This window comes from Strix aluco, chromosome 8 (assembly GCF_031877795.1).
Source record: "Strix aluco isolate bStrAlu1 chromosome 8, bStrAlu1.hap1, whole genome shotgun sequence".
Classification (NCBI taxonomy): Eukaryota; Metazoa; Chordata; class Aves; order Strigiformes; family Strigidae; genus Strix; species Strix aluco.
Window position 1 is genome coordinate 11,755,488 of NC_133938.1, and position 25,806 is coordinate 11,781,293.

At 44.9% G+C, this 25,806-nt stretch overlaps 1 protein-coding gene across 6 annotated transcripts in view; it reads right to left on the minus strand.

Annotated features, from left to right (window-relative positions):
* RNF220 (ring finger protein 220) overlaps positions 1-25,806 on the minus strand; it is a 232,656-nt gene that overhangs the window by 16,866 nt on the left and 189,984 nt on the right. For all 6 annotated transcript variants that reach the window (XM_074832190.1, XM_074832193.1, XM_074832194.1 and 3 more), the window contains 4 exons: positions 17,160-17,256; positions 16,041-16,127; positions 14,262-14,317; positions 12,473-12,551 (listed from right to left, as the gene is read on the minus strand). In XM_074832190.1, the coding sequence (XP_074688291.1) occupies positions 12,473-12,551; positions 14,262-14,317; positions 16,041-16,127; positions 17,160-17,256 (319 nt within the window). The remainder of the gene's footprint in view (positions 1-12,472; positions 12,552-14,261; positions 14,318-16,040; positions 16,128-17,159; positions 17,257-25,806) is intronic.

Here is a 25,806-nt window from a genome sequence, read left to right on the forward strand (position 1 = left end):
AGGAAAGCCTCTCGGAACAGCAGCAACCAGGGACGTGGTGGCCAAGGGTCAACCCAAAGTGAGCGATAATTGCATGGTTGCTTCCGAAAAGCTGGAGGAAATGAGGTCAAGGGAAATAGGGAGAACATTAGTAAATAAAGGAAACTGGAACTACCTCCAGGGATGGAATAAAGACAAGAGTCACTTCCCATGTGTCTGGCTCCCGTGGTGGCCAGCACACTTGGGACACATGCCATTCCATTTAGTGACATTTTACCGTCAACCTGCTGCTTGTATCCTAAAGATAAGCATCGCTTAGGAGCAACTCTTCCTGCAGCAGCAATCTTGGGAACTCCCTCAGGCTTCCCTCTTGCGTGCATACCTTGTGTGCGCTTGCCCGGACACAGCTGGGAGCAGCTTGAGCCATATTTTTACAGGGTAATGGCGGGGTGGGGCGAGGGTCAGAAAGCCAAGCTCCATGGACAGGGTAAGGTTGTGTACAAGTTACCCTGCCAAGGGAGGCAAAGGGAACTACAGGGAAGAAGGAAGTGGCTTCCACAGCCCTGCTCTCCCCGCTTTGCCCTGACCTCATGCTGGATGTAGGCAGACTCTTTTCAACAATTTTGCGCCTCAGCGCTCTAATTTGACGTGTTTGGATAACGTCATTTATCAGCCTCCAGAGCACAACTGCTGCACAACTGCTGCCAAGAACAACACCTCGAGCCCCAGCGCAGGTGCCAGTGGCCTCGCTGATACCTGAATTGTCCTCCCTAACCAAGGACGTATCAAGAGGGCACATCCACACTCTACTCACTCTGGATCTATGTCACCACAAACAGGGGAGCCTGAGTAAGAATGTTGAGCAAGAACATGAAGGGAGGGCTCCTCACGGACAAAACTTGGTCCTGCACTTCTCTCTGGATGTTGTGGTTAACTCTTCAACAACTTGGCAGTCACAGTTGAGGATGCTGGGTACCAGGGAGCAATACTGAGACTGAGCAGACAGCATATGATAGTTTCCAGTCTCTGTGCCCAACATGTGTCTTTCTACTGTTCATAGCATTTTCCCCTGAGCACTGAAAATAAGAACTAACTTTCTTCCTCCGAGCAAATCCTTGCCTTGTTCAGGTAAAAGGCCAGAAGACAGTCACAAAAATACTGTGGAAGAGGAAAGAGGACCTATCTGTATCTTTGAGCCACTAACTCAGCAATCACCTCCTGGGAAATCTCCCCCTGGGAATCAGCTGCCCCCTCTTTGTAAAAAAACTTTAACCCAAACACTGGTTATTTGTTAAACATTAGCATGCATGTGATCTTTGTTTCTCCAAATTAAATCGAGCAATTCCTACCCGCTGTCCCAGTGGGCAATCACAAGCAATTCCGTTAATTAAATTATCTCTGATTCTGCAGCCCTGGAATCTCTCAATTGACTAAGTCTGTGCTTTATCATCAACAAAATACTGGACCAAAAAGGAAACAAAAAAATGCTGATGCCAAAGTGATTGGCTTCAGTTAACCCTTCCCAGCTGGATATTAAGGGCTGCTCAAGAAACTGTTGGACTGGAATGAGCCCAAGAGTGAGAGCCTCGTACCAGAGACACCAGTAGCAGCTGTTCACTTGTGTTTCTTTTCCGTTGTACAGAAAAAACCAAAATACCGTACCATCACTGCATCCAGCATCCTGTCTATTTGAGAGCCACAGAAGGATGCAAACTGTTAGTTAGCTGCTGAAGAAGCAGAAAAACACCTCAAAGATCAGTAAAAGCCCCTGCGAGTACCCCATTCTCCTCTTACCCAGATCTCACTTGATGTTGAGGAGTCTCCATAAAACATTCCCCTTTGGTTTATTTCAACTGGATATAAATTTTCCTTTCTTCATAAATGGCCACACTGTACACAGCATTCCATAAATTTTTACAATTCCACTGTTTGTATGTACCTTGTAAAAAACGCTTAGCACTGATTAAATGCACCACCAATAAAATTTCATGGGCTCCTTTTGACACTTGATATTCTGACCTCCTTTTCTCTTTCTCATACATTTATTTTTGTTTTCGTATGCCTGTAAACACGGAGTGGCACAGGGGAAAATGTACAGTACCACTGACAAACCCGAGAGTGATGTCTTTATTTTTAAACAAAGCCTTTATCTTCCCTTGTCCGAGGTGGAGAACCTGATCCCAGCAGAACACACATGCTCTTTCCCTGCACCAGGGGCAGAGGTCAGGTCGCTAGCAGCTTACATATCATAAATATTAGAAACAGACTGGTCGATGCTTTGAAGGCAAGCTAAACTAAGATTCCAGGAGCAGAGAAATTGCTCCTGGCCATATCCAACCATGGCCCCAGTTGACAATTATCATAACCACTACTACACTGCAGAAGAGAAAGCCTACTGCAGTCCTCACTTTGTGAGGCACAAATCTTTAAGACTTGATAAAATGATCCAAAAAATGACCCCAACATCAGTGCACAATCATTTAATTGCAAGCCTTCTCTCATAGCCAATTTATGTTTGGGTGAGAGGGCAACTTTTTCAGAGAAAAGTCCATGTTTTAATAGCCTGTAACATGCTGTGCATAGCTGCTGTGACACTGGTAGCACTGCAGAATGGCAGAGCACATTGATGCTGCCTTGGCTCTCACTCATACGTTGTCTTCAACACAACTCTCTTGCTACCTGAGTTTCAAACACTAACTAAAAACAACCCTTAGTTTTATGGGACAAGAACTATTCCCATTTTCAACCTGGTGAAAGAATCTGCTCCCTCTTTCAATTTAGCAAGCATCACATGCAGCAAGTGCTATAGCTAACAATACCAGGAGTTTATTTTGGCAAATGTAGTTGAGCACTACTGAAGTCAGTGGGAGATACACAGACAAAAAGGCCTTTTGCACTTGAAGTGCAAGAACGTAACAAAGCTGAAAAAAAAAAAGTTTGTTACTAACATGCAAAACACTTAAACTGAAAGTAAGATTTTAAAAAGAAAAGTCACAGGTGGCTTTAAAAGGAAACAGACACAGCTCAAGCATTTTCAGTATGTTAAATCTCTGAAAGGAGTCCAGTGTCAGGCGCTGGTGGCAGATTGACTGTGAATCACCCCAGAACATGTGGGCTACCGGACTGGCACGCTGCACTGCGATTTTATTTTACTAGATGAGCTGGCTACAGCAGAAGGGGCCAGATCCCTAGCAGTAGAAAACTGCCCAGCAAAGCTGTTTGCAGTAGAGCCGAGTCAAATCACACCAAGTGAAGTTTAGACCCTCAGTCTGTGAGACTGACAGTGCTAAAAGCAAATCTTCTGGCAAGACATGAATGTTTTAGGGGCTGGCTTCCCCTTTATTTAGCTAAAAATCCCATTTATTTAGTTTATTTGTTATTAGACTAACCTCCTTTAAAAAGGCTGACTTATAATCCTGTAAAACATTGTCACATGTATTGAGGAAATTGGCAAGGATGCTAATTTATTGTCCTCTAGGAAAAAAAAGCGCCCTCTTTCCTTGATTAATGTATGTTTTTGTATTGTAAGATATTAAAGAATGTTGCTTCACCTGTAATTATAGAGAATAGTTTATTTTGGCAAAGTGCCCTGGCTTATGGTTGCCAAGTTATGAATAATGCAATGTTCCCCATTCTAATTTCCGTGTTCTAAGTTGTGAATTTGGAGCGGGGTGCATGCAAGGGCACACACACACACATAACGCCGAGGCGCTCTCAGTCACAAGCGCCTCTATTTTATACTTGCTTGCACAACTTGTTAATACCAGCATCTGCTTGCCAAATTCAGAGTTTGCTTCTGACTAATTTCATCTTGATGCAAACCAAAAATGTTGTCTCTTTTTTTCCCCACAGAGGAATTATTTCTCTTACACTTGCATGCACCGTTGCAATACCACTGAGGGGAGCTTACCGCTGCAAGGAGGCGTTTTAAGCCGCATTTAGTAGGGACTTGGGTAAAGATTCCCTGAAGAATTTAATGACAGAAGAATTCATTATGCTTTCATATCTCCTCCGCCTCTATAACACAGAACCCAACAATGTCTTTACAGAAGCGGGAAGTAAATTCAGGCGCTGGCTCTTTCTCTCTCTCTCTTTTTTGGCCCGTGTTTCACTGAGACACATGTGCCCAGCCCCAATCAAAACAGAGACAGATGGCACCGCTGATCATTCAGAATAGAAGGAGCCTCGGAGTCAGCATGTTTAGATGCATTTGTAGGGCTACACACTATCCGCTGGCCACTGGGACTGATTTAAAAAGGCGGCTAGTGAAAGTCTGAGCTTGCGCCAAAATTTTAAATGTGCCATTTGAGCAATTATGGTTCGACACGAAAGCTGGGAGAAAGAATGCATGGGTCATTCTGATTTCGATTTAGAGACTATGTCCCCTGTTCCAAAGAGAAAATAAATGCAATCCCATTGCTTTACTGGAGCAGCTTTGGCGATAAAGGAAAAAGCCATGCTAAGGGAAAGTATTTTGCTGCAGCAAGGTTTTGTTGAGGCAGCACAGGCTGAATTAGAAAATGATTCACTAAACAAAGTTCCAAAATGGAAATAATTGCACATCTAATGTGTTAATACCTCAGTTCACTTTTCAAATGTATCCCTTCATCCTGGTGACCCTAACTGTATTCCTAACAGATGTGTGAGGGTGCATCATGGTCTCTATTTTAATAGAAGGCAGGGCCACAAAAGGCAGGCAGTAGAAATGGAAAATGCAGACCCTCTCCCTGATGAGGCACATGGGTTAGAGGTTCCAGCCTACTGAAACTTGCCTCCATGCACAAGTAAACATGTTTGGATTATGACCAAGCTCCACATAGAGCTAGGCAGGTATACTTTTCTACTGGAAGACTTATGGCAGCTGTAACCCATCATCTTAGTGTGGCCTGGAGGTGGTCTGGGATTACTGGTAGCTTTGGTTGGACGATCAGGGCACAAAATTATGAAATATCCCTGAAGTGAAAGAGGAATAGCAAATTCCTAGGGCTGAAAGGTGTTCAGCAGGTTGGACATGCAGCCGAATCTTGCATCCAGCCTCTGTGCACAATGAAATGCATTCTATTCCCATGGCCTGCATCCAAATGGCTGAAATAAACAGGAAATATCTATGCTACTACAGCAGGCCTTGGATTCATCTGCAGCCTTTTAAGGGCTTTACTGTGGAGGTGATACGCTTTCCAGAACTTCCATTCATGATCGCTGATTGGAGGTACACAAGGGCAGTGCGATAACACATCCTCCAGACAGCTTCCTACAACTCCTGCTGCTGCCCTAGAACTTTTACACTGTTGCTGTTTCCTTTACGGGGAAAGAAAGGATCAGAATTAGCATCATTTAAGGTAATCATGCCTTCAAAAAGAAACATGAGGCTATTAAAGGAGGCCATAGCACATTAGTATCACATAACCAACTGTGGTCCCAGAGCTGGAAAAGAAAACCAACAATGCAGAGGAAGGACAGGTCATGAGCCGGCTATCTGAGGGAAAAGCAGGAACGCTTATGCAACTGAGTGGGAAACAGCAGCTTTCTGCAGACAGAAACTGTCAAAAAGGAGTAAAGAAGTAGTGAATGAAGAAACAGGATGAAGTGCCTGCAGTGGCGGGAAGCGAGTAAGGTTACGACAAGCATCGTAACTGAAGTGAGGGCAAAAACCAACACGGATATTAAACTATGTTAATTACATTACTTGCTATTACACTGCTTCTGTAAAGACAGTGCTGGGTTCTGCATTACAGAGGCAGAGGAGATATGAAAGCACAATGAATTCTTCTGTCATTAAATTCTTTGGGAAATCTTTACCAAGCTCCAACTAAATGCGGCTTAAAACTCCTTCTTGCAGCAGTAAGCTCCCCTCAGCGGTATTGCAACTGTGCATGCAAGTGTAAGGGAAATAATTACAGACTCTACAGTTGTCCCAGACATGGTTTAGTGAGAAGTAATACAAACTGGGGTTTTTTGGGGTACTATTTCATATTTTTACTTACTAAAACTATAGTCTAAGAAATGCATAAACTAGCAAGAGCTGTAATTACAACCATCCTGTTGTCATACAGCAGCTGGCACAGCACAAACACTTACTGAGTCCTGCCACAATAGTCAGTAAGTGCCAAAGAAAGCAGTAGCCCTATTAACGCCAGCACGCAGCCAGCCTGTGCAGCCAGGGCTGCCCTTCAACAGATGCATGAGAGCAACAGCAAACTGCCAGCGGATGGGGCACAACATGATCCCTTTTCTGCTCTTTAAAGGAACATTTCCATCCAAACAGGGAATGGAGCCTACGTAAAAATAACTGTTACTTTTCTCTTGAGAGCATCTGGGCACCATACAAACATTTCAAAAAAAAAAAAAAAAATCTGTCCCTGCCTCTTAATTCTTGCAGCGTAGGTAAGGGATGTGAATAAACAGTCACAGCCTCAAAATATTTTCAGAAGGAACACAGCAGGACCTACAGTGCTCCATCAGAGACGTTGTTAAACACAACAGGCTAATTTTAAGGACAAGTCCTCTCTCTGACAAGCTGCTCACACATCTAAGGGCAGAATTTGTCTGCTAGAAGGGAGTTGTTTGTGTTTTATAAGCTAAAGTTTCTCTTACCTATGGAATAACTCCAATATTTCAGAGGGAATCATCATCCATCTAACTGAAGTACCCTCTAACGGACCATCAGCCTCATATCCCCTTTGAAATAGCACAGCTGAGCACTTGCTGGGCCACGATTTATTTTTTACCTTCTAAGACATCTTGCTAACTCTATAGCTCAATAGTGACAGTCGAATTTCACACTGCGATAGCCCCCCATCGATTTTTCATTCCCAGGAAGCAACTCCACAAATTAAAGTTAACAGCATTTCTGAAACTAAGAAAAAAAAAAAAAGAAAAAAGAAAAGGGGCAGGGGAAGACCACGAATGGCAAGATGCCTAAACCGCACCCGCAACATAGGAATGAAATTCCTTCCTGAGGTTTGCACCAGTTATGGGACAGGAATGCTACTGCCCCCAAAGCCGGCAGCCACCTTGGGTTTGCAGATGCTTCAGCTTCAACAGACATAAGAGTCTTCCCTATATGAAGATGTCAACATCTACAGAAAACTGCCCCAAGGTGTAAGAGTTAGAACAAACCTTTGGACACCGCTGTACTAAACAGAGATACCACCTTCCCCCCAGGCCTGAGCTGGTACAGTCAGCCTGCCTCGCTGAGCTTCGTTAACCACTAGCCTGTGATGAACCACGACACTTGATACAATTTCAGTTGATGCAGTGGTAATAATGTTTGAGACCATCATTGGCACACACAACTTCTACCAAACAGTTAAGAGAGGGAGCAGAATAAAGAAGCGCAGCCCAGCACACTGCTCTCCAATGCCACAACCTAGAGGATGAAGTAATGCCAAAGTCTCACTTCATAAAGAAATGAAGCATATACCTGTGCACCCTTTCAATACTGAACACCAGTATACATAACAAGCACATACTACATACTACTAAATTACTGAAAGGAAGAACTATAATGTAATAAAGATAAAAATCTGGACACAAGCAGCACAGCCCAGCACTGCTTTCTCAGTCTGGCTTTGACAATCCCATGCTTCAGTTCAGCTTCCTGGATCCTGTCTAAAGTTTACACAGGCTGATCAAGTACTGGACCCACCAGCAGCATCATGCTCTCTCTTAGCAGAGCACAAAGGGTTAGTTCATTTATGACTCAAGTTAATTTTTTAATTCTATCTTTGCTATATGACTTCTTGTCTCCCACCAAAGCCTATTAATGGTGTGACACTATGGAGAAGGGCTGGGGAGCGATTATGCTCTGGTGTGAATTCACAACAGCTTCTGTTTCCCTCTGACACACCAGATTAAGCGCAGCTCCTTCCCTTTCAGGCCTCTGCTAATCCTCTGGCTTCACACTCACTCTGCTCCTGTCTCCACCCGTCTGCCTGGGAACTGGGTCCCTGTGACAGACACTGCTACTGCCCCAACTGCTCCCACGCACTTGACTCTTTGCACAAGAACCCCATCCTAAACTTTGTTTCCTTTTAACTGATGCTCCTTCCTGGGCTGCCATGCCAGAGTCCCTCTGGAGCTGATAGTTTCAGAACAGCTGGACTGGAAAGAGGTGGGGGGAGAAGGGGAGGAAAGAGGAGACAGGAAAAATAAAACAAATACAATTGCTTTTTGTCTCTAAACCCCTCTTTTTAACCCAACGAGCGTCTCATCCAATGAAGCGTGATAAGCATGAAGTGTTATATAAAGAAGATAATTATAAAGGGATTTAATGCTTGGCAGGCTCGTATTGCAAGGTTTATAGCAGAGGTAGCATACTCACTTAAACAGCCTTGTGTCTGGGTTTGCTATTATGCGGGCAGCGCGGCTGGGGCCAAGAGGAATCAGAAACAAGATTTGTTTTACGAAAAAAAAGAGCACAGCCCCCTTCCCACTGAGGATGGCAGCTCCAGTCCCACCTCCTTCCACTTCTGTCCCATCCCTGATTAATGATGTTGTCTGCCTGATTTATGACCCACCCCAACAGATTAGAGTTTCCCTCTTCAACCTCCCCCCGTCTTCCACCCCCCCCAGAAGGCACAGCCACACTCCGCTGGAAATATTAGAGAATTATTAAATAAACATTCATACGTCATGTCTCTTCCCATACTGAGCTCATCGTAGTCAACGCTCAGCGGCCGGGTCCTGTTTGCTTTGGGGCTGACACCAAACAGCTGGAGTGATTCATGGAGAGGCTGGCTACAATGCTCTGTGCCATATATCATGCTCGCAGCGCTCCCTGCCCCGGCGGAGATAAACTGATCAACCACAACGGGCTGGAATGAATTTATGACAACACAAAATTGAGGAAAACAAATGGGAGGTGACCCAGTGGGCCACTAACCCAGACTCTCTCGCTGGCCTGCAATCTAGTCTGGTGGCAGAAAGCAAAATTGAACATTGGCACTCTGAATTAAGATGCTGGCTTTTAACCCCGGGGAACCTCGGTTTCAAAATGGCACCAGACCCTCGCAGGCGGCATCTTGGGAGGGAGGGGGAGGAAGACTTTTTGCGGAGAAGGTGCTTTTTGCAGCTCTCCATGTGCGAAAGTGCTTCGGCTGAGAGTACGACGTTGGTGGAGTCGGGGAGGATGCCTGGGCAATTAGGAACCGGCTGCTCTCTCTGAGCAAAGCTGCACCTTGAGTTGAGGTAAAGGAAGGCTTTGGCTGGGGGTCTTCAGCAGACAGGCAGAGCTCAAGCCAGTGCGATGCTCTTTTATCTCTCCCCATGAGCCTTCAGCACCCCGGGGTGTCTCCTAGACACCTCACGTTGGCAAGATTAGAAAAGCTCAGCAAGGCTGAGACACCCTGCAGTGCTGGGAAGGAGAGGCGGGACCAGTGCCATCTCTCTCATTACCTGAGGCTGCCATCTGAAGTTCAACACAGCGCAGATGAGGTCAACCTATCCAAGCTCTTCATGACCTGGCACAGCAGAAGGAGCAGGGCAACAAACACAGACTTACCCTAAACCTAATTGTTCTACATGCAAGAGACTCTTCCACAAAAACCTACGTTTAGATTAAATTAACTTGCTCAAAGAGCTTCAGCTGCATGCCAAAAGGAGGACCTCTTACTGTACTGTATTAATGGATTAAAAACCAAACAAAACCACACCGCTCTTCTTGCCTAGACTTATTTTTGGAAGAGGGGAGGGGGAAGCAACGTCATTCTTATGAGAGAAGGATCAATACACGGATCACTGCTAACTCTATTAGCCACTGCTCTAAACGGAGAGCACGGCTGACACAGGTGGTAAGGCACGTGCTTCTGGACAATTTAAAAAATGCTAATCAGATGCTACACGGGGTTTAACATGCCAATCAATAACACTCAGATTTAAAGGCAAAAATTAAAGTTACAAACAATGGAGTAAAGTGAAGCTGCCAAAAACTTCCTGTAAGCACCACCCAAAACAAGAAAAATGAAACCAATTTAGCTCCAGATTAAGAAACAGGAACTAGAGATGAATCAATTTAGCCTGTTGGGCTGGGTCGCCATATATCATGCCTCAGCAGTGGAGTGGGAAACAGCCAGACAGTGTGAAACCCTTCCCCCTCCTTTTCTGTAGGCTTCTAGCTCTGATCCCTGTTATCAATTAATTTAACAGAACCCCTCTACACAGACAAGCACACAGAGAATTCAGACTCCTTAAATGGCAGGACAGAAACTATTTATCACGCACGAATCTCAAAGGAAAGGAGAAAAAAAGAAAAAAAAACAGCCAGGAATTCTCCACCTGAAACACCATCTTGTTTTCTGAACCTTGGTGAAATAAAGCACCTTAAATAAAAAGCTTTCCCTGCTACTTTCAAAAAATCAACATTATTGGAGAGACTCAGCAAGACACTTAAGGCTTTTCCTGTAATTTCTGTTGGGTTTTGCTGACTTTTCCTACCTTTTGCAGAACTGAAGCTTTAGTGGGGTGAGGTTATTGTGGAGCAAGGTGAGCGTATGCATACATGTACACGTGCGCACACACACACACACACACTCCCCCCACTTCACAGCGGTGTTGGCATGAGTGTTGTTTGCAAAGGATTCCAGGATCCTTCAAAAGGTGCTAGCTAAAGCCTCTTTGATCAGATTATTAAAGCTATGTCAATTTTATCACTTGAGCTCAAGTGTTCTGGAAAATGTCAAATCCTTTCAGCTCCTGCAGTTTAAAGATTTTCAATAGGAGTGGATCTGGGAAGGTGGAGGGCTGCGGGGCTGACAGGCAGGAGGCCCAAAGGGATGCCAAGCAGCAGCTGAGACAGAGGCTGACAGATTAGGGCAGAACGGATGAGTCCTTGCCACCAAGGCAGCATGCAACGGTTGGCTCACTCTAAGGACAAAGCTGCTTCTGCACTGACCTGTGAGCTGCCAAACTCAGTGGTCCTTGGCCAAAGTCTGCTCACTGAGAAGCATCGAACAGCAGACAGCCCACATCTGAAACATGCTAATAAAACCTTGTAAAAAGGAAAGTGCTGAGACAGCAAAGTAGTGTTAAAGTTTCCTCTGCAGCAGGGAGTTTCCCCAGCTAACCCCTGACTGTGAACATATGCTTTGCCAGGCTGCCTGAACTGTCAGAGATCCCAAAATGTGCCAGGGACACAACCTCTCAAGTCAGGACCAGGGGCAGGAGGAGAACAAACTACATTACAAAAAAAACCCTTTCTGTAAAGTCAGCTTAATGCTACTACCAGATTTTTTTCCCCATCCCAAATTATCAGTGGACCTCATCCCCAAAATGTAAATGCTATCTGTTTAAAACCCATAATTACCTCATTGCTTCCACCTCATTCAAGCTGTTTGTCTCTCACTTCATCTTGGGGCAACATTTTATGCGAGGCAATAATCAGTTTAAAACACTGCCCCATCCCAATTAATGCAGTCTGTGGCAGCAGTGAAGAGCCCATAGTTTTAGGCTTGGAGCATCAAATCTGCCTGAACAGTAAGTCACCCTAGCAGTGTGTGGAAGGAGGCTGAGAACAGAGGTTGTTACCCAAATGCACAGTGCAGCTAAAACCATTTGTTTCTATCCCAAACTAGGCTGCAGGATATCCAGGTAGCAGAAAGGGACAGAAAAGGAGATGGCCAGGAGCCCCTGCACTATTGTATATTCAAACACTGGGACTTAAACTTCTTAATCAACTGGAAGGGCTGCAGGTAAAAAAACTCAGGAACTGAGATATTATTTCTGTTAGCAACCATACAAAGGTGAAATCTGGATCTTAAGGGAAAAGAAATTCTGTCAGTGACACTTCTGCCAAGTTACGGGGCTGCTGGGATTCCCTTTGGCTGGAGAGATGGAGGGTGGAGCATGCAGGTACCATGCAGAAAACAGAATAGAGACCAAGCGAAGGACTGCCCTCAAAAACCAAGATGCAATGATAAGGTAACTTCTCCAGTAAAAGCAGGATCCCATGACACACTGATAGCTGAAATCTTGCAGGGGGAATAAAAAAAAAAATAAAATCACAGTACAGCTCGACAAGCCAATTGCTTTTGTCAGATTAAAGTGGGTTTGAATCTTCATCTTCCATCCAAAGTCCCAGCTCTAGTCTAGGCTGTTACACACCACACAACATATTTGGAAACCCACCATAACTAGAATACGGTGGAAAGCATAGATATATCTATCTACATCTTTTAAAATAAGGCAATTTGAAGTGGAGAAGCCCTTTGGAGTCTGGGCTCCCTGTCACTGGGTACCTATCCATGCAGATATCTGGGGGAGAACTCCCCACAGGCCCTCTGTGGACACAGCAGAAGCAAGTCAGGACACCAACAGCTTCATGTCCATGCTTCATGTTGGAGCACTACTTCCCTCCTCAGTGTAAGTGCTTCAAATATGCCTACCTGTCCTGGTACCATGACACTACCCTCAGACAAGCACTGCTTCTGGGAACACCAGATGGGACACTATGGTTCCTCCAAACAAGAAAAATGAAAGCTATTCACTTTACACTCACTTTTCAATGTCACTGTTCTTACAGGTCTTCTGCATGGTCTCCTGTTTACTGCTTTCACCATTACTCGTTGAGGGCATTTCTGTTGAGGGAAGAACAGACAAATCAGTAAGATCATTCCAATGAAATAGTTTGAGTGAGTTAGTTTCAGAAGCAGAGGACCTCAATGAGTCATTTTCATGCCGATTCTTGCAAAGAGAGAGAAGAGACCGATGTTACGTGTCCCTGTCTGTCAGGGAGGCCCTCTCCCTGGCCAGCATGCTTCTATGATTCAGGACTGAAGATACAACCCCTACCCTCTCCCCACTCCATACTGACTGACCCTCACATTCGTACCAGTTGTTCAAGCCAGGATTTAATTCAGAAAGGTTTGATGCGGCTGCCGCACCAAAGTGTACTTCTAGAAAGGTGGGTCCGGAGCAAATCCACCCAGTCCAGACCCTGCTTTCAGCTTCTCCCTTTTTCTGAGACCCCTCAGACACAGACAGGGAGAAAAATATATGCTAGGTAACTAGTAGGACAGAACAGTCTGCTCATAGCTCTCCTAGTACTAGCAGTCCCATGGTTCCTTCCAGCACTGGAGGGGGTGCGAGATACCAGTAGGAGATAAGCCAGATGAATTGTCCTGGGGCCAGACCCTGGGCTGTAGGTTCGCACAGGGGCTTCAGGTAAAAAGTATGAAGAAAACAGCTCATAGCAGGTGCCATCGGGGCTGCTTCCTTATCACCTCTGTGGCTGTAGTCACTGAAGCTAAACACACCTACAAGTGTGCTCCTACATCACAGAAAATAAATGTGATTGCCTATCCCACAGAAGAAAATGCCTTCGATAGATATCCTATGTTCCCCGTTTAATCATCATGCCCTTGGCAAAACTAGTTCTACCCATCCCCCCTCCCACTGGCAAGCAGTTATGTCTTGTAGGTACTTTCAAGGCTGGCAATCAAATGCCCAAAGCATTACAGTAACAGAGCAGGGAACAAAATCATTGGGACAAGTCTCTTCAGGTCGCTGAGCTTCAGTTCCCTTCCTAAGGGAGCTGGAGCAGCACTGCCCAGCTCTGGAAATGGATTTGGCATCTACAGCTGGAAAGCGCCAGGTTTTATTATTCTCATATTTCCACTAGGTTGCTGCTTACACTTCCAGTGCTGCTGGCATTAAATAAAAAGTCCCAGCAGTCACATAGGTTTAAGATTCCCTCCCCAGCCCTTAATGCTATGAGCTTTCAAATAATGCACGCAAAGGTACAATTTCACCGTGAGACTTGTTTGCTCTGGAGTCTCAACTACCGGTCATGAAGTAGGACAGGTGCAGGCTTTTCTTGCCATACAGAGGCCAGCAAGGACAAGACCTACCCAACAGATCATGATACAAGTCTCTAGCACACCCTTTTACGAAGGGGAGATCAGAAAGCAGTTGAAAAAAACCCAAGAAACAGGTGCCTGTGTAGTTTAAACCCCCAGCAGCTGAACACCACCACCACCCAGTCAAGCTCTGATGGCCCCCTCTGTGATACAGCAGTTTGTCTTTTAGTGACACGACAGCAAGTCAGTCCAACCCCTATCTCTTATCACCATGCCAGTTAAGGTTGTATTTTTGGGAACAACCCCAGCTGTCACTGACTACAGTTAATTGTGCTGTAAAGTTTCAAAAAGATAGTGCGATTGTACATGTGTACTGCGGAAGAGCATTTGTAACGACCGGTTGCCTCATTAGTGGCAATCAGAAGATATGGAATATCTATCTGCCCTCCTGTAGCATACAAATTAATAATTTACAAGTTCAACACTCACCGTCACTGGCCCATTTAGAAAACTCCGGTGTTATTCGAGTACTGGGTGTGCCACCACTAAAAGAGAAAAGGGCAGAATGCTAAAGGTTGAGTATGGAAAATTTTGCTGCTCAGGTAAAGCTACCCCTTCCACCTACCACTTCTTTCTCAATACTTCCATCCATCAGTCTAGGCTTCAAAATGTGAGCGGTTGGCCTGCTGCAGGAGGTGTTTCTGTGCTAGTTCACATTTCCACCAGTGTTCTCCCAACCTGCACTTCTAGCTGTGACCTCTGCTGAATCACACGGGGGTTGTGATGCTGCCTGAAGGCCTGGGATTCAAACAGCACCCGTGACCTAATGCTCATTTTTGAATACACAATTTCGAAGATGAAAACCTGACTCATGAATGGAAATCCTCTGTGTTGCAATAGCTTCTCCCTTTAAGAATAACTTTACACCCTCATAAGCCCCATCTTTTCCATCTTTCCATTTGAAGAACAGCAGCATTGAAGTACAGACAACTCCTAACCCTGTCCATTCACTTGCAAGCCAGTAACAGAGACTGTAAGAGAAAGGAATCTTCTGAGCAGGCTGTACACCTGTCACTGTATAACATTTAAGCTCTATGTGCTAAGACAGTTGCACTCAAAAGCTAACACAGGCTCATGCTTCATGTCAGCAGCTACCCTACTGCATTTCTACAGAATCTTGCCAGCATTTCAAAGTGCTTTTACAAGCAACATCACCTCCCCTGTTTTAGAGATGGGAAAACAAGTTCAGGAGACATGCAAGGATGTTGCCCAAACAGAAAAACAATGTGTTAGGTGCAAGCCACATGTAGTTACTGGGTCTCCTGGCCTCAGGTCTTAAGTTGTCTCACCAAGCACTAAGTGTCCACAGCCACTGACAAGGGGTACTCTGATATCCTGCTACAATACCGCTGTCTTGGCTGTGCAGGAACTTCAGCATCTCTGAGGCCCTGCCTATGGACGAGCATGGTTAGCAAAGTATCAGACCAATGGCTTGGATCCAGTGTGGCAAATGCCACTCTTCTATGGAGTAGAACCTAGTTTTGAACTAGTGTTTGTGACAGGCTAAGCAGTAAGAAAACTTCATTTCACTGCTCTATCAATCACTTCAACCTTGACCTCACAGGATCACTCAGTGAAACAGATAGAGGGGTAATTTAAGCCCTGTTTTATGCAGGGCAGAGGGCTTAGAAAGCAATCCTAGCTCCCTGTTAACTCATTTTATTTGCCTGAAATGCTTCCCCAAGTGCTTTGAATGCTGGCTGCCTACATTCTCCACATACATATGTGGGTAGAGAACACATCCTGCCCCAACCTGAGCCAAATGCAGAAGGATTAGTTTGCATACCCCGCAACATGTAATGGGATGCAATGAAATCACATCCTGGGTGCCAGACTCCTAACGTGTTGAACAAGATTTGGATGGCATCACATTATACTACTCCTAAGAGGCCACATTTCACCGTGAAGTAAAATGACACATAAGGCTTTAGTACAGCACAGTTTCCCCATCGTCAGAATTCATCTTCTGTCCAGCACTGTTCAGGAAGAAGAGACAGCACTGGCTGGGCAGTGGGGTGGTTAAGGGAGGGAGATTGTGCAGGGAGGCTTTATGAGGCTGCACGGGTAGAAATGGAGACCCATCTGTCACACTATGCTTCTTTGTAGGTCTCTCCTGCTGTGACCCTTGCGCTCAAGTGAATGGGTATTTTCCACAAATTGAGATTCCCCAAAAGTAATGCAAGCAAATTAGAAAGGCATAGTACTTACTTTAAAACAGCACCTCGGAGCGCCTCCCTCTCTTTGGCTTCACCTGGCTCTTCCCCAGTGCAAGGGATAACGTCTGCCTCTGTGTACCTGAGCACAAGGGGTTAAGGAACATACAGTCTTGCTGCAGACAGGTGAAAGGCTTTTGAGGTGGTTAGGACACTATCTGGGATACAGAACAAATTAATTCCAACTGGGAACATCTCATAAGAAGAGGGGCTGGTATCCATGGAGGGGCTTGCTTTTAAATTCTGGATTAAAGTTTTGTTTTAGGTGGAAAGAAACAGAAAACTCTTTTGACAGCAACACGATGCCACAGCCTCTTAGAAGGGGAAAACCAATTCCTCAACCTCTGCAAGCCTAACTTGCACAATTCCACTATTTCTGTTTTGAGGTACAGAGATCTTTTACCAGCTAATAGTTGGGGCTTCAGTCTTAAAGGCTGGTAGATTTCAATAAAATCTAATTCTATAGCTATATATTCCTCCTCATCATAGCTAAGTCAGTGTCTCCATAATACCCTTGCAGGAATTCCTCCCTGATGTCTGTTACAGTTGCTGCAGGGCAGAAGTCTGCCCACAACTCTCCCAAAGCAATGTCCAAAGAGCCTGGCTCCCAGGTGGAGAAGTTCCCAAGAACTCCCCTTAATGGTAGTTCTGCCCATGAATTATCTAATGAATAGTTCATTAGTGAAGACTCCACAGTCATTAATTCAGTCTCTCAGAGCGGCAGGTGAATAATGCTTGAAATGTTTACTGCACAAAACCCCTGAAAACAAATGGGTGTCTTGTGGAAAATAAACTCATGAAACAGGAAAAGCTATCTATAGGGAAGAAACCTGGATCAAACAGAATAGAGAAACACTAATTTTGATATCCTACAATGTCACTTACAGACTTCACCGAGTGGGTCTGAAGTAGTGCTGTATCAATAGAAGGATCTCAAAGGGAGTAACTGGGAATCCCTCCTAGTTCAAGTAACATGTTAGCTGGAAAAGGTGGTGTTATTTCCAGTAGGGCTGGACACAGATTATCCACCACTACCCAGGGCAGTGCTGTATGAAAGCTAGCTGAAGATGCACCCCTAGGTCCCCTCTCAGTAAAAGCCTTTCAAAAACGATACTGTGGTTTCCCGTATTCAAGTGTGTCGTCTCCATCCACATCCAGGTCAGCGTCACTGTCTGGATTCTCCTTGCCACTGCACATGATAAACCCAGAACCTGGAAGAAAATAAAACACATGGATAAGCATTTGAATTGAAGTGCAGGAGGTCTCTCCTAAGGATGGTGTAACAGCACCAGTCCGCAGGCTGTCCTTTACTCATAACAGCCTCACAAAAGGTACTGTCTCCAAAGACTGCACAAGAACAATTTTCAGAAGAGTGCAGAGAAAACACTCATAGAAATGCTCTAACTTCCTGGATTTTATACTCTAAAATGCCCCTCAACACTGAAAATGAAACATTCTTGACCTTTTGCTCTCTACAGGAGTTATTTTAAAGTTGAAAGCATTGGAAGGATCTCTCTCAAAGGCAGAAAGTATTTGAAGCAAAATAGGGAAGACTGATTTTTCATAGAAAATAAGGAAGGCTGATTTTTCATAAAGTGGTTAACACAAAAAGTATACTACTAGCAGTTAAGAGAAAGCCACAGGGATATTCTGAATTAGTCCTTAATTCAGATGCAGAGGGCAGGCAGAGGCTAAAATACAATTAGAAATACCTTTTCCTTCTTTAACTGCATTTAGTCACGGCTTAGATTTTTACAATACAAAACATTTAAGAATAGCAAACCTGTTTCTAGGAGGAAAAAAAAAGACTCCACAGTCATTAACAGCTCCTTACAAGCACTTCTAAGGTGAGCAAATTCCAGTGCAAGTCAACAAGAGTCCTGCACTTCCAACAGGGGTGGATTAGGCAAGAGCCCAGTCCCAACTCCAGCAGGAAGCAAACATAAACAGTTCCCCCTGCGACTGAGCTGTGTGACAATTGCCACTTTCTAACAATATATATATTTATTTTTGTTCTCAAGCATTTTGTTGACTGTGTTATTGCTGATTGTAACCAGGCTTCTTTTAATTGAATCTGTGCACAAGCACCTACAAAGATGAACCTTCATGTGGTATTTGCTGCCTAAGGTTTATTAATAGAAGGGAAACTAAGGAATACGTATATTTATTCTTTATGTGACACTGGATATGCTCTCTCCCATGAGACTGGAAATTAAGCAAAGATCTACTGAATCCTAGGGTGGTGCAAGGTCCTCATTCATGTTCAATTCTGCAGCAGATCTAAGCTATTTGGGGACATAAGCTATGCAGATAGAAATCTGCTCACTCCAGGTGCCTCCAGTGCACTCTTTCCCTTAGCACCCTACTGTCCAGACAGCAGACCTGGACACCTGGCTCACAGAGAGTACCTGCTGGAGCCTGAAGGACCTGGCACATCCAGATGGCTGGTGAACTACGTCTGTGACTAGACCAAGGAGCAAATCCCACCTGCAAACACTGGAAGAGTAGACATAGCCTTGGCTTTGCACAAATGCCCCAAAGGGGGCACATTTCTGTGATGTGAGTGCACTTCTGCCCTGTGAACGTTGTTCTAAATGCAGAAGACAAGCTAAAATTAATGTAGAAGCACTGAGTATAAGGTCCATCTCTGAAGAATGAGGACATTTCCAAGCGTTAGGGTAGTCCTTTTAGGGGTACAGATGTCTGAGTCTATTCGCTCTACAGGGCTCTCACCAGCACACTTACACAAGCTCATGCTGTCAGCAGCAAACTTGCGCTTTCCCAGCCCAGAAGACCAAGCTATATTTCTAACAGTCTGCATCTGTGCAGAGAGCAGGGCAAGGCGAAGGTGTCATTTCCAAGGACACCATGCAGACACAGTTCTTTACTGTTGCTCTCCAGGAACAGACGCTCTTGCTCATTCATTAAGCCCCCAATAAAATTTGTTTATATGGACTTGATATTTCTCTTCCCTGAATATAAAGAAGGTCTTTAACGAGTGATAACCATAGCATGATGATGATTTTAAGACTAACCTTTCCCTAGAAGCATAAACTACCTTTTACTTCCAAGTAATTGCCAGCGTTAATTTTTAGCAGAGGTAACAAAACTAGCTTCGACAATGCAGAATCCACTGTCTGCTCCAGGTACTGCAGGAGCCATGCTTGTAGGTCAGCTCCATGGTGTCACCAGGGCAGCCCTCTTCCCGCAGGGCCCTTATGAAGTGTTTCACATACTAGCTGCACGCTGCCAGCCAACACATGTCATGAGCTGCCTTCTCTTGCTGCAATGGCTCATTCAGTAAATCTTGACTCCTTCAGTTCATCACAATGTTTGGGAGAAGATTTAGAGGAGTAAGAGAGACCTGTCAAAGAAGCTGGACAGTTTTTCAAAGCTGCCTTAGAAGTCACAGTGCGCAATGGGGTGGTAATTTACAGGCATGGCATTTAACCTGCAGTAACACTATCCCCTGCACCTGGCATTACTTTAGCCCATCACTTCTCAAAGGCCATAAACTTTGGACACACAGGTCTTCATTTTTCTTGTAGCTGTGGGAAACACAAATCATGCAAAGCTGGAGATGTGACTTGGCCAGTCCCGGAGGTGATCTGAATGTTAGCCAGACAATGAATACTTGGAGCAAGTGCCTTGGGGGGTGGGGGGTAGGGAAGGTGTCCAAAAGAATGAATTTAAGTGGGACTGCTCCCCATGTTCCTCTCTCTGCAAGGATGCCAAGCACACAGCAAACACTCACCCTTCCATCAATTTTGTTTCCAAGTGACTCAAGCCAACTAGTGGTTTATGGTTAGAGCTTAAGAAAAGAAGATCTGCTTACTGTGATACAATTTACAAATATTAAGGCACCTTGACTTCAGAATCCTGGTGTCCTTGCTCTCAAAACCTTTGTACTTAAGAAAATCCCTTTTAAGTCTGAAAGGAAAATACTTCAGAGCTGCTGCTGAATCTGTAATAGGAACCACTGCATTGCCAACAGAGTACTGTCCTCCCTACACAGGGAGGGTACATGGGAAGGGTTTGGACAGTATGTGTTATGATGGCAGATACACACTGGGATGATCTGATACAGCATTTCAGACAGAGAAGAGGGCATAGCAGAGAAGTTCATTAAGATGAGGGGCAGGAGAAGGGTAAGTTTTCTTTTCTGATCAATTGAGGACTCTAGGCCAATGCCTAAAGGAAGCCACAGTAAAGTGATCCAACTCTCAGATTTTCACCAAATACAGATTTTTTTTCTGAACACTAACAAGTGCAGTCCATTGCAACATGGTAAAAAAAAAAAAACTGATTCAGAAACTGTATGCTAAACAAAGTATTTTCTGGGTTCATGGAGGTTACTTTCAATATAAGCTGTGCTATCAGTTTTAGGACTTCAGAGGCTCCTTTAAAAAAAAGGAAAACCAAAACCCACAAAATATGTTTCCGATGTGAATCAAAAGGTCCATAAATCTCAGTACTGCCACTGCATGCAAGAGAACACCAAAGAACAGGATGCAAAGCTCGGTCCAGCATCACCTGCAGAGCAAACGGTCTGCCACGGACGTCCTAATGCCCTTTCATCTGCAGCAGGGATGGATTTTGAGACCAGTTCCGGCAGGCTGGGGTTTGGTGCCACAATTTCAACCTGACCCTCCTTGTCTAACTTCCTGGGGTTGCTTCCATCCACAAAGCCAGTGAAAACACCCACGCAGCTGTTCAAATATTTGACGTCTGAACTGCTTGACATTATTCATTCATCTCAGGCTCATTCAAACCAGATTTCTGGACAAGTGCTGTTATAAATGGATTAAGAGGACCACTAAATGCAAGAAAGGCCCGATAGGATCACACCTGCTTCTCACTAACTCAGCCCAAGTGTAAAGAGGGCTCACAACTTCCAGCTCCTGCCAGCAGCATATACTGCCATCCAGGAGCAAGGAAAACGTGAAATGGAGCGCAGGGAGTGTTGAGCAGAATAAAATGGCCTTTGTAACAGCATTGTTTTGGACCTACTAGAGGAGAACAGGAGCTTCCAGAAGACCCCCTATCACTACACTCGGGTGATTTGCAATTCAATAGCGTGCACTGGGAGTGGGGAAGGGTTCCTCCAGCAAGGCTCAGCTTCTGAAGGTCGCGCAGTAATTCATGGCCATCAGCAACACTGCCTAGAGCGGACCTCTAAAGCCAGCGCTGCTATCCAGAGGTCAATGCTTGGGACCAGAACTTTATCCCAACGTGTAATAAAGTGAAATCTAACAACTGAATGTTAAGTTGTGAGTTTGACCTAGGAATTCACAAGAGACATGATCTGTTATTCACAGAAGCAGCTGTCACTCTTACAAGGAGAGTCACCTCAGGCCTGAGGAATGTAATTCCACACGTGAATTTGAAAATGCTGCTTTCAGATGAAAAAAGAACAAACCAAAATGACTCTCCTATCTCTTTCCCTTCCCTTGCTGAAGAATTTTTTGCTCTTGCTGTGCATTTGGTAGGAGGCAACCACTGGTCATACGCTGCCAGCCCCGATACAATTAGCCTCACGATGCTAAAGCAGCACAATCTTCTGACAGTCTTAATCCCAGCTGCCTCCTTAAGGTCCAGACAAACAGGAGTGAGCAAGCAGGTCAGACGCTGGGGCCATTAAGCAGAGAAAAAACAAAGTTACAGCTTTGTCTCCAATCCCCATTGCTCTTGTAGCCAGGTGCTCTGACAAGCAATTCCAGCACTGGTATTGAGTGGCACCTCTATAAACCCTGTGACAGTTTGGGAGACAAACTCCCCCATCAATCAGAATGTACCTATCAAGATCACTTACCTAAAGCGCCCGCCACCCTCCAGCACTGTGTACACAGCTTTGCTTGGGCTGGCCTCAGAGCAGCCTGCCTGAGCACCAATTCAAGTTAATTTCTGAAAAATTTAGGTACTCTACACAAGCAACAGTGTTTCTGAAATACTGACTTGGAGGTCTGAAAAGCAGAAAAAAATTCATGTCTTTGCTGCTGCCAGGCTGCAGGTACTGGCAGGCTACAGGAATCAGCTGAGCCTGAAGGAAACTGGAAAACACTTCCCACTTTCTTCCACGTGTCTATTAATAATGGCTGGAGATAAATCTCATCAGAAATCCTTTTCTTCCCCTTTCCATAAGTTGTCATTGCACCTTTCTTTCTCTTAAGCCATTCTCTATGCCTAAGCATCCTCTCTGACCTCTGCACTGCTTCTCAAATCTCACTTCCTTTGTGCAATCCCCCTGATGACCAGTCATCTCAACATCTCTCAAGTGAATGGTGGCTCAAGCTAAGACCGAGAGTCATTAACATGATCTATAAGCAGATTCACAGAACAGATAAAAGGGCTTCACATTCAAGTCCCTCCTTTTCTCCATCACGTTCAGTGGCAGATGGTCAAAGTGACAACATATGCTGTTTCATGTGTTGGCAGCACTGCTGGCTCCTGCGCAGGCATGAGCTCACAGGGAGACTGGCAGTCTCAGGAGTAGAAAGGTAAGACAACCAGACCAGTGCAGACTCAAACAACCACAGCCAAATTTTATCAGCACAGGTAGGAATGCAGAGACCTACTCTGCCCCAACTCTGCTCTTCATGTCTCATCTGGGCAGGTAGGTCAGGTTTGGAGGCCAGCTGTTCTGTATATAATTAATTATCACTCCAAACAAGACCAAGGAACAAAACCAAGATGTTAGTATTATGATTTGCACCATCATTATGAATGCAGCTACTAGATGCTGCTCATGCAGAGGATCAAACTCATCTGTATACCTGGTGTTTCTCCTGTTTGGTCTCCAAGGAATGGGGGTATGGGGTGTATGTCAAGCCGATATTGGAAATATTCTAGAAATTCAGAATTTTGTGTAAATTCTGTAAGTGGGTCTAAATCTAAACCCATCTCACAGGCATGCAGCTCCACTGGGGCCTGTTTTGGCTGGGAAGAGGCATTCATTCTGCTCACAGGTAATTTACATGTGTTCAGGAAAGAAGAAAAAAAGCTTCTCGTAAATCTCCAGAACTGTAGCCTTTGCTAATTACACTCCTTGCAGTGACCCCCTTCTGCACAACCTCCCTTTCCAGCACGTTCACTCTATTTTCTTAACGAAATGTCACTCGTTGGCTTCTTGGAGAGTAAAAACAATGAAGGCAATAAAAGTAGTTTATGCAGACACACGGCCAGGCCTCACACACACTTCCCGAGAATGGCTCTAAACTGGGTTTATTTCATCAGCTGCTGAAGTATCCCAAACTAGTACTAAGAGGACAAGGTGGCATGGATGCTGTTTTATTTTAAAAGGCATTTGGGAAGAGAAAGCCATTGGAGATTCCTGAAAACAAGAGGAAGGCAGAGATGAGGCCATGCTGAACAGCAGTCTTTCTGCAGATCCGTAACACTTCTCCAGCCATATTTTTGGACAGTGAAATTGTGCTAGGAAAAACTGGGGGAGCAAACAGGGATAGAAGAGTTCTTCTGGTGACTTTCCCAGCCTGCTGCAGGAAAAACTGACATTCAGAGGCCATGAAAAGCTGCTTACAGGACAAGGAGTTTACTTCTCTGGAGTCAGATCCATTTCAAGCAAAACAGTGATTTACCTGGAAAACTGACACCCAGCTGTGTCGTTATAGTGTACACCTGAAATAGCAGATGCATCCATCTGATGTCGTCTATTAGCTTCCCACAGAGGCACAAATGGGCTGCCAGAGACCTGACTGCTTACCAGTATCTTGGACGCTTAAAGTGATCTTTGCTAACAGATCAGAGGAACAGCTGCCTTTAAAGAAAAGGGCCATATAATTTTATGACCATTAACATCATTTTGCAGCAGTGTGCTGAACAAAGGGCAGGCAAGCTCTGCTGTACACGGTAAGAGCCAGCTGCTGCAAGGCCTGGGAAAGAGGCTTCCCCACCCCACACAGCACTGAGAAGTATTCCAGAGATTCCTTTTATGCCTCTCCACAACTCACCAGGTAGAGATTGGGGCTGCAGAGGGGCAAACACACTCAGACCAAAGGTGTGATCTGGTGTGGCCATTCACGCATGGCTGCCTCCTAGAGACTCATGCCAGCGTTAATGCACTAAGGCGAGAACAGTCTCATGTCTATCTCAAATGCTGCTCTTAAAAACCCAGAGCTGAAGTACAAAAGCAGCAGCAACAGCAGCCACAGTCTTTGCAGCTACGGCTCATTTTCCACAGTCAGGGAAAGGTGGATCTGAAAGCTTTTGTTCCCCCGGGGAGAGGGTGGAAACAAACAAAAAAGGAAGAGGGAGAATTAAAGTAATCTTGAATCACTAAGCAGATTCACATCACTGGATCAATAAGCACCACTGACAGGGATCACAGGAATGTTGCAACTTTGCCAATAATAAAGCAGCACAGCAGAGCTTGGAGGATGACTTTTCTAAGGCAGCCGAGCATGAAGCAGCAAGGCTGGTGAACAGCTGAAAGTGACACCCTGGCTTACAGTGAGCCACTGCCGGCAGCAGGGCCCGATGTAGTTTACTTTAGATAATGATGAGCACAGAGGTTGCATTCATGGGGGAAAGGCAGCCAAGGACTGGAAAAAACAAGGGCCAAATTTCACAGGCCCAACCCATGCACTCTTCCCCCCAAACTAATTCTCTTCTAGGTTGGAGAGAAGAAAGAAAAATCAGTGCTAATTTAATCAATTGATCAGCCTATTGATTGCAAAACTGGAGCTGCTAGTTAGCCATGTGCTGTAATGCCCTCAACTCTGAAACCACAAAACACACCATTGATTTCTTCACTTCCAGCTCCAAAACAAGAAATAAAGCCAGGCTTTCAGCGGAAAAGCAACTTCCTCGTCCAGGGAGAAGATACAAGCAAAGAAGAGAGGCCAGGAAACAGGGACAGCCGCATCTTGCGAGGTTTAAACTAAAATTAGTTACAGATGCAGTCACGGTGTCTTGTGTAAACTCTATCGATTGGGTGGCTGACAGTCTTGGGAGCCTCCATACTAGGACAATCAATCCGGCTGCAGTGTCACCTGCCACTTTGCTGAACAGTTGACAATGCAATTATCCAGTGTGGAGGCAGGGAGTTGGCGTGTGTCAAACGCAGTTAGCCACTTTCCGGGCACTACTCGATAATGCGTTTCACCGCCGAGTGTAAGAGACGACATGCGGAGACAGGAGCTGTTTAGAGCCATTGAGACCCATGCTCCCTTCTTCCTTTTGAAAAAATCTCACTGCCCCTGACTTAACAACTGTATTCTAAAATGCTATTAAAATCATGTCAATCAACTATTGTGCTTAAGGCTGAAGTTTGGCTTGAGTGTCCAAGAAGTAGGTTGCTGTTCTAGCAAAATGCAGATACTTTGGAAAAAAACCCAATTATCAAATGACTGTCTTAAAGCCTGAGACTTTCAAAACAAGAGCAGACAGACCACTAGAAAAATGGATTGCAGAGAGCAGCTAAGGAGGTGCAGCAGATAGGACTGGAAGATCTTATGTTGCATGTCTCAGGTCTAGGAAAACTGAAGTCTAAAAGGGATGCTGTCAACTTGAAACCAGTCAATTTCAAAAAACTGAGTAGCTTCAGGTGCTCTACCTGCTCCCTTACTCCCCCTGCCAATTTTCACAGTGTTAGAACTGCATTTTCTGTTTTCTTTTTAATTAATTTTTCTCCTCCTTCCTCTGTTGCTGGGTGACAGACATCCCTTTTCCTCCCCCAAGAACCATACACAGTACTGTCAAATGCAGAGAATTCCCCTTCTTCCCACAGAAAAATCTCTTCCTGG